Source organism: Chaetura pelagica, unplaced genomic scaffold (assembly GCF_000747805.2).
Source record: "Chaetura pelagica isolate M959 unplaced genomic scaffold, ChaPel_1.0 scaffold123, whole genome shotgun sequence".
Lineage (NCBI taxonomy): Eukaryota > Metazoa > Chordata > Aves > Apodiformes > Apodidae > Chaetura > Chaetura pelagica.
The window spans coordinates 3,896,372-3,911,101 of NW_009953295.1; the positions used below are offsets into that span (position 1 = coordinate 3,896,372).

General features: G+C 41.4%; 1 protein-coding gene across 1 annotated transcript in view; it reads right to left on the reverse strand.

Moving 5' to 3' along the window:
- Positions 1–14,730, reverse strand: part of TMEM255B (transmembrane protein 255B) — a 64,238-nt gene that overhangs the window by 39,277 nt on the left and 10,231 nt on the right. The window contains exon 4 of the mRNA XM_009997960.1: positions 1,490–1,579. Within this exon, the coding sequence (XP_009996262.1) occupies positions 1,490–1,579 (90 nt within the window). The remainder of the gene's footprint in view (positions 1–1,489; positions 1,580–14,730) is intronic.

Consider the following 14,730-nt stretch of genomic DNA (forward strand, 5'->3'; position numbering starts at 1 on the left):
CTACCAGTAGTCATCCAGAGCAACAGGAGGGTGAATCCAAGTAAAACCAGGCCAGTGCAGCATCATGCAGGCTCTGTGCAGCACAGACCACGATTACAATTCAGCGTGTTTATTCATGCTCACATTGCACAACTAATTTTTTTATATCAGTAGATGACTCCTTCCCTGTGCAATGCATATAAAGTTCTGAAGCCCACATTTGTTTTAAAGTCCTCTTCAATAACAGTAAAAAGAAATCAGCTTATGGCTTTATGCTCCAAATGATCCAAAGCCTAATTATTGTGATGCATTTGCTAAGAGAAAATTCAGGTGTGGTTCTGCTGATGCCAGTGGTGTTATGCTGCCCCTCAATGAACATAAGGAGAATGATGAACAGGCCCATGATATCTCATAGCAGTGAGGGGATCACATGCCCTCAAAGTTGCTGTATTATGCAGCGCACTATATCTGAATTCTAGTGTCTATTAAAACATATAACTAATTATTTCCTGATACTTTCGGAAATCAAAGCTCAATAAAAAGTTTAGGTTTAGATAGATTTTTAGGTATGCTGTCACAAGAAATAGAACAGCAAACAACACATATCTAACATGTAAACTGGCATATTCAACTGACTCCACAACCCAGACTTTCTTCTTCTTCTATTGCTCCTTTTTGACTAATATTTTAATTTAAACTCTGCTAAAAAAAAACAAAACCCAAACCCCTTTGTTCTAAGTTGTCTAGTGCTTACAGAAGAATGTCAGGAGAAAGACTGCTAGGCACTCACAGACAGTAATGAAATACTAGTAACACTGCTGCCACTGCAGAGCTAGGAATGCCTACAGATGTTATTTTGAAGCAGAGATGGCAATAGGTTTGGGGGAAGCAGGAGGACTAGGTTTTGAAGACATGCTGGAAATACTCATCCTTTGATGGCAAGCAGATGGTAAATTTTGGGATGTTTGTCACTCAAGGGGTTCCCCCTTCACACTACCTCTAACCAAAGCCTGCCACTTCCTCAGCTGACTTTGCTCCAAGAAAATGTTCCCTTTGTGCTGTTGCAATCCATTTCCCTCTAAAGATCCCATGGGGACTGCTGGTGCTCATCACTGTCTGGTGCACTCCAAACCCTGACTGCGCCCACAAAGCCTTTGCGCAAAAGGAAACAAATGCTGCTGGTGGCTAAGGTGTCTCACCTTTCCTAAGCAGGATTGTATTACAGCATGCCTGTCATTACATCATTTTGCATCACCTCTGTATTTGGAACTCCCTGAGAGATGAATAAACAGTTGGCACCATCTCTGGATATTGGCATGACGGGCTTTCCTGTCGGTTTTTTGCCAAATGACATTTCTCCAATAAGGAGGACTATAAAAGGAGGACTATTAAAAAATATATATACATATGATAATATACTGCTAGACATATACCAAAAATAAAATGCTTTCCTGCTAGAAAAGACATAAGTAATCAAAAAAGAAAGGTGACAGAAAATCGTTGTACTTACTATGTGTCGTGCTGCAAACACTCCATCAACTATTGCACAGCAGAACGCGGCTACCACGCCAAAGCTGATAAACACGATGGAGGCTACTAACTGAGGAAAGAGAAACACATTGAGTAATGTTTTCAACAGAACTCTTTAAGTAAAACAGTTCCACTAATTTTTCGAGTATTCTTAACCAATGTTTCCCCCTGCTGTAATTCACTTTAAAGCCACGTGGCAGGCAGCCAGTCATGCAGTAGAAAAAAGGCAGGAATTCTTGATGCTGAGGTGACGTGCCATGAAGTCTACTAGGAAAGCTTAAAATCTTTCTAGAGAAAACTAGGTCAGCTGCAAGAGTTATTAAATTCAGCGGTGATTTCTTCTAAATCAACTTGTTTAATAAAGCAGCACTGGTGGTCATAGGGAGCATGGCAAAAAGCTGTGTTCCTGTTGGCTTACACCCATCTCTAGAGCTTTACTACAGTGGTAGTAGCTCTCACATACAGGTAAAGACATAGTAGGAAGTTAATAACTAGCCTGTGAAAACTTTTATCAACCCAAAAACCTCTGAAAGGGCTGGGGTGTGCTGCCCAGGCCCCTGCCCTTGCTGGGGCTCCCAGGCTGCCTCTCAGTCTCAGAGTGGGCACAGCAGAGCTCAGTGCACATCCCAGCTGCAGCACAGGCACCTCACTGTTGTTGATAGCCCAGCAACCGCAGCCTCAGACCTCATTCTTCCTCCCAAGGTGCTTGGATCATTAAGTATCATTAATCCTCTATCACCAGGACTGCACATGGCGCAGTGTTAGAGCAGAAGTGGTGGTGGGACAGTGGGCTCAGGGAAGGAGGCTCTGTGGGTGTGCTGAGCCCCTGCTGGCCGCGCTCACTTTATCTTTGAGAGTGACTGCAGCTGCAGGTCCAGCAGCAACTACAGGGCCAGCACAATTCCAGATAATGGCAAGCTCACTGCCCAACTTGCTCTGAAGAGAACAGCAGGACTCAGAAAGGCACTAGTAGGCATCTCCCGTTAGGGACCAGTCAGTGTGCTGTTAGCACACACACCTCAGGCGGCACTGGTCTGTCCTGAGGGCATGTCTGAAAGATGCAATGCTGTGAGTGAAGTGAGATTCAGTGAGTCCTGAAGGAGAAACCCTCTGTACACCTGGCAAGGTGCTCCCCTTGGGAGCCCCAATACCATCAGATGAGGGAGAGCTGCTGTTACTCCTTCCTTGCTTGGATTACAGGGTTTTGTGACTTTGAGGACTCTGCACCTTGAGTTTGCATGAGTGGATACCTGCAGGATATAAGGTGAACCTAACGTGCAGTCTCTGGCTGTGTTTTTAACATAATTTAACATTCATTTCTCACATCTCTGGCATTTCTGATGTGAAGTCACAAGAGAAACCCTGGAAACATGATAGCTTAATTTTAATTTACATCACTATTAAGTTATAGTTAATAACTGCAACAGATTAAAAATTTCCCTTGGAAACTACCAGAACTGCATCCTTAATTGACAGAACACACAGACCAGGATTCCAGTTAAGAATTTTGAACGTCTTTGTTATTTAACATTAATTGCTCCTTCACAACATATATTTTAGGAATGCTCAGATATAGATTACCAAAATTATATCCCTACAGTTTATTTACCCCTTTTGTCTATATAAAATTCATATCTGCATTACCTAAATGCTGTTTTCACGTGTAAAATTTATAAGGCATCAGAAACCCACCTGACAAATGGACTCTTCAGCTTATGTAAGTTTAAGAACAGCACAATGTCAATAGTGTCAGTGGGGGACACAGCATTGGTGACTTCCCTGGGCAGGTAAAAAATTACAGCCTTATAAACCCATAGCACTGGACACACAAGTCGGAGGAATATCAAACATTTGGAAATAAGAGCTCTCAGGGAATCAGCATAAAGTACAACTTAAAAGCAGAAGAAACACAGCTTTCAAAGGTTTCCTGATACACTCTTTTAATCTCTCATTAGCTCATGGGTCTTAGGTCCTACAATCAGAGGCAAACCAGCACTGCCACAGGGATTGCTGTGTAATTGGAATCCTCAGCATGGGGAGGAAAGGAGCGCATTGAGTGACTGAAGCTGATGGCACTGGCTGCTCTTGGGAACCTGTGACATCCCCTCTGCAGCCAGCTCCATCGTGCCAGGAGGAGACAGAAACCCTAAGAAAGCACTGCTGGCTGCATTGCCCTTCCACTATCCCTCAACCCCCCAGTGTGGTGGGTCATACCTTGAGAACATAGGTGCCTAAACACCCTGGCATGCAACTCATGAGATCAAGAAGGCTGCAGGCTCCTTGTAGAGTGCTATTATCACTGCAAACCAGTGAGCTGTGTTGCCCTGTGGCAACTTCATTTCTGCAGACCCTGCTCTCTCTATTTGAAAAAGCAGCACTGTTTAAAAGTTCAGATTAAGTCATTATTGGCTGATAGCTCTATCTTGTTTTTCAAGTCATAGCAGTCAATCAAATAATTAGTGGGCTTAGCCAGGTGTTTCCAAATTGCTTGAGCTCAGGATGGATTTACTGGAAGCTGACCTCAAGGTGGCTTTTCATTTCACACACGAGCAACTTATTGATGATCTAGAATCCCCAAAACCAACCTTTTCCACTCATGGAGATATCTTAAATCACCTAATGAGTATGCTGGCCTTTCAGTCTCACCATCTAGCTGTAAGAGACTGCATATAAAGATGCATTGTAAATTGTTGTATAGACAGGAGCTATGGAGTTCCCTCTGCACTCCTCAGGCATACTGGTGAACATCTACCTACTCAAGGAGTTGTGTGCAAGTGAAAGATTGTCAGCCAGAATATGTTGTTATTATCCATGCCTACTAGCAACTACTTCAGTGAATGGTCCTTTTGAAAGGAAGAAGACTGTTTCTTGACTGAAGTAATATTTATTACACTGCCAAAGTGGCAGAATGTTACACTTGGGGGTTCTTATGACTTAAATTGACTTCTATATGTATTAGAATCATAAGAGAAGTAGTAAGACAAGAGGAACACAAATACTTAAAATAAAATTACAGATTTATATTATCTCTCAAACCTCCCATTGCTTATTGAGAATGAGAGAAACACATAAACAAAGTACAAAATCAATTATTTCTAAAAAACATAGCCAAGATAGCCAAATTAAGAGCTGTTGTAAATTCAAAAGCTTATTTTCCTGAATGGTAGGTGATTGTTGGTGAGTTCACAAGCCTAGTACTGTCATGAAAGCAAAGCAGTACAGTTCAGTTGAACATAGAGATTTTTTGTTGATAGGTAAAAGAAATAGCACTTCTAAAAAAATTACTATTTATCCATCACGTCATCTCATCTCTATTTTTAATAGCAGTATGTTTTGTCAGGAAAGCTATTCATTATTTATAACAACATATTTTAGCACTTATTCCAGAAACAAAACAAAAAAAAAGTTTTGCTCTTGCTGTTTCATTGCTCTGCAGCCATTTTCTACAGCTGTTATTATCTGAACATTTACTCCTGGTTCTGGTACAGAATACAGTAATTTGGTTATTTACAAGCCAGTTATTAAACAGTGAAAAATGTGCCATGAAGGCCTAAAAATCAAACCCAAAAGCCAGTTGTTTAAGAGGTGTTTTAGCAGAAGGGAGAGAAAAATAGTACTTGGAATGAGGGACTTCTGCACATATTATTAACTGAAGAGCTGTCATCCATCTTCAGTCATGTCACAGAAATATGGTAACACTAAAAAATGAAAAAAAAAAAAACCAACCCAAAACAACTCAAAACAAGAGTGAAAGGCTGGGCTTCTGAATTCTTTCATGCTGCCTTCTTTCAGAAAAGGCATGCATTTAACTGCAGAATACACCTGTCTTACAACCTCTTGCCCCTCAGCTGGCTTACAGCACAACTGGCTGCGCTGCCACCCTCTTGGGAAAGAGAGCCCAGTGAAGGCAACAGAGCCCGGGGAAACCCTGTGGCCACAGGAGCTGGTCACTGACACTGTTCATCTCCCAGGAATGCACCTGGCAACAAACAGTGTCCCACAGTGATTCCAAGGTAGGGTTTTGGAGTTCAGAGCTGGCCACAGACCAGAACCAACGGGGAGTCTGATGCAGCCACGTTCTCACGTGGTCACTGTGTCTCATGTCCCCAAGCAATCTGTGTGCTGACCCACAAGCTGCTGGCTCCGTGTGACACACGGAGACATGCAGCCACCATTTGCCAGTGGACACAAAATCACATCGCTCCCCAGCATAAGCACCCACTTGCTACAGGCTGGCACCTCACTGGCTACTTCCAACACCCCTGTAAAACACCCCTGTGAGGCTCCCTAGGCTCCAGGTCTCCATTCTCACATAAACCTGGCTTCCTCATGGCTCTAATTTAGCACTTACCTGCCTTCAGTCAGAAAGCACAACTGTCATATAAGTGACAGTCACTTCTAGCACCAGATGCTGTGTGAGATGCCTCATTCTCTCAATTTAGATTTAGTAGATCTGAGACTTTGGAAAATGCATCAATTTTTGTTTGCAAAATCACCTCAGTATGAGATTCAGTTACATTATCTCTAGCAGACTCACTTTGCTCATGATAAATGGCTACTTTTGCATTGCACAGCCTCCAATGTCTCCAAGCATTGGGCTGCTCATCAAATCTCTCTGGGATTTTTTTCCAGACAGAGGAAGAATCACAATTACCTTCATCAACATAAATTGAGAAACATTGTCATCCCATACCTCTTGCTCTGGAAAGTAAATGCTTTGCAAAAAGCTGTGTAAACGTTATACCACAGGTTTGAAAAGCCCTTTTTATCTCCACACAGCTTCAAGCAAATATATTTGGAAAACAAATGCTTGGTGCAGTTTGTTGCAGATTGCTCCTAACATTACATTCCCCAAAATACAGTTTAAATCTGTGGACCTTTCCATTGGTTTGATTTCCCTGTGTCTCCAAGCTCTGAACATAATATGGGCTTAAATAAATCCACTGCATTTTTTCAGTACACCAAGGATGAATATGTAAGAGCAGAAGTTTACAAAAACTATGTCACAAATTCAAAACAGAGAATGACTTCCCACACCTGTTGCAATCTCAACCAGGAGCTGCATCTGTTACCATGGCACCTCAGCAGTGCCATAGATTAATAACTCACAAAATTAAGACAATTATACTCATTGCATTGCATTTCAGATACTGCTATCAGCTAAATACTGCCTGTCTTGTGAGGTGGGGTGGTATAAAAGTACTTTTAATTTTGTGTTAATTTTCTCTAATTTGGGAAGTCCTCTCCTGTGTAGCCCCTCCCAGAATGGCCACTTTTTCCCCTGCCCTCAGGACAGGAGTTTTGCTGCTGTGATGAAAATTAAGATGAGACAAGGCTCCTACTACACTGGTTTTCACAACTGAGCTGATTAGGAGGTTTTTCACTACACCAAGTAATGTGCTTCACTGCTCATGGCCTGCCAACTTACTCTCTCCAAAGGTTGGTTCTTCAGTAAGATCACTGCTGGACTTGAGGCTCTGCTGTCACACCACAGGAGGTAGGATTATGTTATCTTTGTTATTCACTAATGCCAATTCCAGCTGTAGCACTTTGTCATAATGAAAGACCTCTATGACTGCCCAGCCTATGCCTGAAGAACTATTTACTAGACAGGCTTACAGATGATAGAGGGAAGAACAATAAACCCAATGTGTTTCTTGTTGTTAAAAGCATCAGATTTAGTACAGCTCTTAAAGGAACTGGAGCTGAGGCCCCATGCATTAACATGTCACTTGCTGCTGACTGTAATGCACCTAATAATGTAGCCAATGCCCTAGCAGATCCCTGTATTACCAGGAAGGCCTTCAGACAGAGACACTGTACAAATTACGGTGTCAGGTGTTTATACCAAGTCTTCTGCTTAGATCAAGTGACCAAGTTAGAGACATACAGCCTTTCCACAGTATCATCAGTTTGAATTCAGCAAGCCCAGTTATACGTTGTCGAATATTATCAGCAACCACACAGATCTTTTTGATTCAGATTTTTTTCCCTCTTGCTGTTGTTAATAGCACCCAAGGGCATAGAGCTGAGCCTACATGACTGCTCACTGCCATCTGAAATGGCATCTTGCTCTCCTGTCTTTATTTTGGCTCCCTGATGTCCAGCCCTCTCTCCTGATCACTCTCCCAAAGGAGTCCAGCTCTGCATAGCAGCAGCTCCTGTGCTTGCCCAAACACACAGCAAGCCAGGGCAATTCACTCACTTGGCAGAAAACCATTTCTTCCCTCAAAAGAGTGAAGTCAGAGAAATGTAAGGAAAGACAAACACTAGACCCAGTGCAAGTGAGAGGGTTGAGAACATGTGGCTAAGGCAGAATCTTGAAACAGTTTGGGTTGGAAGGGACCTTAAAAATCATCTATTTCCAACCCTCTCCTACAAGGGCAGAGACACGTCCCACTACATCAGGATGCTCAGAGCCCCATCCAACCTGGCCTTGCTCAGAGCCCATCCAACACTTCCAGGGAGGGGGCAGCCACAACTTCCCTGGGCAACCTGTGTCAGTGTCTTACCACCCTTAGAGGGAAGAACTTATTCTTAATATCTAACCTAAATCTACACTCTTCCAGGTCAAAACCATCTGCCCTCATCCTCTCACTACAAGCCCTTGTAAGAAGGCCCTCCACATCTTTCCTGTAGCCTCTTAATGTACTGGAAGGCAGCTATAAGATCTCCCTGGAGCCTTCTCTTCTCCAGGCTTAGCACCCCGTTTTCTCAGCCTGTCCTCATAGCAGAGGTGCTCCGGCCCTCTGATCATCTTTGTGGCCCTCCTCTGGACTCACTCCAACAGCACCATGTCATTTTTGTGTTGGGGACCCCAGAACTGGACACAGTACTCCTGGTGGGGAAGGAGATAGAAGTGCTGGCAGCAAATACCAGGTTGTCTCACCTATGTAATGTAATTTGTGCTCATTTGGATTATCAAAGTAAAAGCTAGGTTTTAGCCAGAATGAATAAATTATAAGAACTGAGGTGATTTTGCTGTTTGTGGTCACAAAGACTTTTGCTTTACTGCCTGTGAAGAAGTCTGCTGTTTTCCAGTATCGTGTCAGTTATCATTAGGAAAAATAGCAACATAAAAAGGCCAGTTGGTGTAACAAAGGCAGGGGAGAGGTCCCATGAGAAATTTAAGAAGCCTCCTGTGCATAAAAAGGCAGAATTAATTAGATAAACAAATGTTGGGAAAGAATACAGAAACCACATGAGAGGTATCCATTTTTATGTCAAGAAGAAAAAAGAAGATAAAAATCCACTTCCAAAATAAAGGTGGCATTTTCATTCAGAAAACGTCTCTACTTTTCATGCCCAACATCCTGAAGGGCAGAATGGGGAAAGGCAGAACTCATGGTATCTTTGTTATGCCTTAGACACTCACAGTTAATTTATATAATATGGAGACACAGCTAATGCGTTCTGCTTTCTCTTTTTCTCTTCCAGTGGTGTTGATGCTCAGCTTTTGCAGAAAATTAATCAATGATGGTATTCACAGGGGCAAGGGACCACAGGAAAGGGACCCATGGGTCTGCACAGGAAATGCAGAACAGAGTGACTTAATGGTCCCAGCTCTTCCCCAGCCCCAAAAGGGCTCGTGCCGCACAGTTGAGTAAGACACGAAAGGCAGCACAGGTCCTGAGTCTGTTTACTCTAGCTCCTCAAGGCACACACAGAGATCTTTAGGACACAGACTGTTTCTTTACCAGTCAGATAAACAAGCTTCTTGAGTTAGTGGGAACTTTATTCACCCCATTTGCTGCAATAGTTAGTTACAGAGAGGGGGGAAACTAGTACCTGATCACATCGACACCTGCCCAGGGTGGTGTGACGTGTGTGCTAAAACCCACAACAGGGGGTGGCTCACACAGCCATCTTTGCTTTCCACTGCTCTTCAGGGCATGAAAGCCCATGGTTCACAACTGCTCATTAGCACCCTTGTTGTTGAGCTCCTCACAAAGCTTCCCCAGCCACAGAGCATGTCTTCTGTCCTCCTAACCCCTGCCAGCTGTGCCATTCTCACAGGTGTTAAGTACAGTGATTCAACTCTTTTGCAACCCCAGTTATCTAAAAAAATGGCATGGAAACATTCTGCCTTTACCTTGTACTGTCCAAATAAAACCCATATATGTTAATTCTGAGAGTTCTCTAGTGTAGATGTCCCAGGTGATTTCACCCTCTAAGAAAAATGCTCTCTTGAGCATTAATCCTTACTATATACCAACCCACTTAGCACTACTCTTCTGTAATTTATCTTGTCTTTGTTCCTAACTTGCTAAAGCATTCGATGATACAGTTTCTGTGAAAGATGCTATATGGAATAAAGATGTGTTTTCCTGTATTTTTATCTTCAAGCAATGAAAGAATGGCAGGAATTAAATCAATAGCCATTATGAAACATGAAACAAAGTTATTGAGAAGAGTTACCTGATTAATGTATTCTTTCTTGTCTCATAATCTAATATCAGCTACAAAACCAGACCTAAAACAGCCAGGAAATTATTTCAAATTGCTTTACAAGCAAATCTTTACTAGAATGACTAATTACCAAATGAAACAACCTATATAAAGCAGTTTCTGTGCACTTAGACATCCAAACTGGACTCACCATTACATTGCAATCAGAGAATGGATTTGATGTATGTGCAAATGAGCACATATTAAATTAAAGATAATTCATTCACTGACAAATAAATGCTTGTCTAGACTCTCTTAAAAGGTCACCACAGATGACTCTTGGGAGTTTAGGAGTCTTAGAGTTCTAACTATTGGAGTTTTGCAGATGATAACAAAACAATGTTGGAAAAAGGGTTGAACTGTGCTTGGTTTACATTTTCCAATACAAGAAATAGAACGTAACCTAAAAAAAAAAAAAAATTTAAAAAATGTCCAGAGGAAGGGTTAGTTTTATTATGGGTGCTCTTGTTAGCCCCTGCAGCATCCAAGGACCCCTGTTCATGACCCAGTAACCATTACCACAGTTACTGATTTCCTTTCATCAGCAGTGCATCTCAGCTTCACTCAGATTGTTCTAACAGCACTGCTGTATTTTCTCCCTTCTCTGTGTTAGTACAACCATCCTAATGACTGACCCTCTCTAGTTTGAGCAGATGCAACACATGGGCTTTGCCCCACCCATGTGTTAGCTGCTTTTAAGGATAATTGTTTAAATAGCTGCTCTGCTTTCATTTCAGCCCATTAAATAGGGTGCTGACTACATGGTCAAACTCTTTTGCCCTGTTTCAGCTTCTTACTGGCAGCAAGGGGAGCTCTGAGGCTTCCCAGGGCAGTTCAGATACAGTGGGATTTTACAGGCAACACTGCTCCCTAGTCATCCTCTCCTGGCTTTGCAAATCCTTGTCTCCCTGTTCCAGTCACTTTCAGAGCCAGAGCTGGTATTCCCAAATTACTAATTTGTTTTAAGAGCTGTCTCTTGGCAAAGTGCTCATTCATTCAGATTCATCTTTTTACATCTGTATGGTTTTTAGCTTTTTATTTCACAGGAGTATCTTGCTGTATTTGATGAATAATCACATGAACTGATCCCAGATTACTTTTGTGACCGAAATATCTGGAGCATTTGGTGTTATATCCTTATGACTTGATTAATTTCTATGGATACAGGTATGGGCTGGGGTACAAAAAACAGGAGGAGAACACCTTCACAAAGCAGCTGGGCCTGCATTTGGGAACCAGTTAGGCTCTGCTCTTTTGAAGTACAAGGTGTTTCTGAAAAGGGAAATGTTGCAGTGCTCCATCCAAAGTGAAGCGGTAGTTCCCATCCATGCTGCTGGGGAGCACCAGGAGTGGCATTTTATAGGTGGTGAAGCTGCTAAGAAAATTCTCCTAAGATGTAGATTTAATCATATATAATTCCAGCTATTTCAAATGTAAGTATTTGTCTCAGGTGGGTTATCTGTGCTCCTCTGTAGTCAGCGAAGAGCCAGACGCTTCCAGCTACCTTCTACACCTACTGTAGAACAGGATGAATTATCTTCTGATGATATTTGCCTTTTTTTCCACTAACTACAGAGGGAGCCCAGATGAGGAAGTATCTGTGCACCAATACCAACATCTTGTCAATATTTTTTCATGCCTTTGATGTTGGCTGCTCTGTTACATGCTTTGTCTTCACTTCAGTACTTTCTTTCAATCACTTGCCTGGGACTTGCGAGGGAGGGAGTGGAGTAACGTGGAAGGAGAGAAGGATGCCTGAAGTTTGATGAAGATAGAGCAAAGCTATGCAAAGAACAAAAATCAGCTGGATTTCACAGCTGGAAAAATGCTATTTGTTTTGGAACCAGCCTAAGTAAGCCTTAGACCAGTAAGCACTTCAAGCAGGTAAGAATTGTCACTTGCACAAAAGCACTTACCTAAGAATGGTAAAAAGAGATTACAGATTTAATACAGTCAGGAAGCAAAACTAAATACAGCTTTAAAAGGGAAGGGGACAAAAGTGAAACATAAATTTAGATTCACTGATCATTAGTGCTGACATTAGAAGAATCCATCACATGCTTCCTTTCATCGATGCTCTTTTATTGATTAAAAAGGAACAAGCTCATGTCATCACTTAAGCAGAAGCAGCTGTTCAGAGCAATATGAGAACAATAAAACCAGAAATAAATAGTATGCCATGTGTCATAAAAGTTTATGCTTCCTGGTAAAAAATGGTGGAATCAATCTAGATCAAGACTACTACAGCTGACACCATTTTAGCAGCAGGAACTTCTTTTACACCAAAGTCTGTTGGTATCACTACAAATCCTCTTTCACTTTACAGTGACTACACTGGTTTCTCAAGAAACACACATACTCTTTATCAGAAATGCATTACAATTCAATTCTAAGTTTTCATATAGTAAAGTTCTATCTGCAGTGTCTGGAAGATTGTATTTGGCCAACAGGGACACCCATACCTTTAATTTAATCTCATTCTTCAAAAAGAGGATGGAAATCACCTGTGGTTTTCATAGGCCACACTCCACCTCACCTTATCCACCTTGCACACATGATCATTTATCCCAGATTCCTTACCAAGACATTTTATCCCCTGCCACTGCTTTCTGTGAAGAGTAATTGATTTCTTTATTGTTCCACAAACACATTTCATGGGTCATAAAGTTTACCTTTGTTCTCAGCTATGTGACGGTAATGTTTCTTTACATAACAGCACAAGAAAACAAACTGGCAGTTAAAAAGTGTCCTACTAGACACTGTTTCCAAGCATCCATCCTAAAGGAATCACATCCCGAAAGACTTCTACTTAGTAAGATGAATGATTTAAACTGAATTGGTGGCTTGATTCTTTGGCTCAAAATAAAACTGCCAGCCTTTAAACACTGAACTGTCCCGAAGAAGCAGTGCTGGTGCATGCATTTATTCATGCATATATATGTGTGTGTGTGTGTATTTATGTATCTCCCTTCTGGTTTTATAGAGTTTAAGCTTCCAGAAGCAAACTAAAGCCATTCTGGTTACCAGGAAAGCTCTCCTAATAGAAGCCAAAGACTCCTTCCTAAATTTTTCCCTTTGTAACAACTTTTCCATTTCTTTCCACCAGTGATAACAGTGAAAACATGGTGGTTTCTTATCTGAGTCTGAGCTAATGCTGTGTTGGGTCACAAGCTGAGGAACCTGGGGTAGGTACAACCTGGAACTTGTAAAACCAACAGACCAACGTAGGGTTGTATGACAAGGTAAGAACTACTGGGTTAGCTGCAGCATAGTCCTGTAGTTATCCATCATGAGATGCTGATCCATAAGGAATGAGGCAGAGAAGAACTGAAATATCCCTCCACAATTTCTTTGGTAATTCACACAGTCTGAGTCCCTGAACTTGAAAGTCCTCAAGACAACGTGAGGAAATTTATACTATCTAACTTCAGGCATTAACTCACTGACAGCACTTACATGATGGTTTTACAGCACAGTGAGTTGATATAATACTTTATTCCCAGCAAAAGGGATGAGTCCTGTTCCCTTCTCTCACAGAATTCCCTCTACTCCCAATTATGCAGCCACACCTGTTACTTTTATTATGTCTGTTGCTCACTTGGCTATGAACCTTTTAACTTTTAACAGTGGAAACTACTTATGGCAGGGGCAAGCAAGAGGAGAAGGAGTTGGCAAGCTAGACGAAGAAGGAGAGGAGGGATGAAGACAAAGGAAGACCTCTCTGTGTTTATTTATTATTTATTCCTTTCTTTCACCTCTACCCATGAATTTGCTGAATGTTCTCCTCCGTTACAAGGAATAACACAGATTTCTCAACTTCTCATGGATAGACCTCATTCAAAATCCTTCACAAAAAGTTGTCACAAAGCTGATTCCTGTCAAAAAAGGCTGCTAATACTCAAGACTGCCCAATGTTTGTAGTACAAGAGGCTTTGCCCTAAACTTAAAACTGGGTAACATTAAAGTATTATATATTTTGTAATCTCAATATTAGAGAAGAGAAATATCATTGTCATCTAACATGGGATTCTCTTACCACACTTAGCTATCTAAAACTCCAGATCCCAATCTAAATCAAGGCTCCTCTTAGAACCTTAGGAGAGAACAAGATGTCAAAGGGCACCACATTACAGAGGTCTAAGAGCTAGGCATAAGATAGCAGGAAAGTAAGCTGCTTGATCGTAGCAACTAACTAGAGGCTGTTACATTTTGAAAAGAAAGCAGACACCTAAAGAAGAGCCATGCTTGAGCTCATAAAAGTGTCAGTGTCAACCTATACTGGTTATTCTTCGAATCTTCCTTGTCCATTTCTGAAATGTGATGTTAGATCACACTGCAAAAACTAGTGCACATTTACGACTGAAAAGCTAGGATTAGGTCTTTTCAGTTTTAATAATTTCAAAGATGATAAACAAGACAAGGATGATTGCTGATTTGTTCCATTATTATCATTTTTACATCAGAATTAATTCTTTTTCCCTGAACTAGGTGAAATATGAGCACATAAAAAGTAATCAATGAAAAAAATAAGTGCTTTTGACTTTCTCTGAAGCTTGAGTTCAAGGGAGAAATAATACCTTGATAATTACAAAAATTGCCTTTACATTGTGTGCACTTCCCCTGCACTTCAGTAAAACCTTCTATTTTTTTGTGCAGGAACATCAAAGGTAGTCTCAGGAGATCTACAGAATCGTAATGTTTTTCTTTCTTTATGTAAACAAGCTGCTTTAATTAGCTTCACATGTGATATGGAATCTATCAGCATTCAGCAGG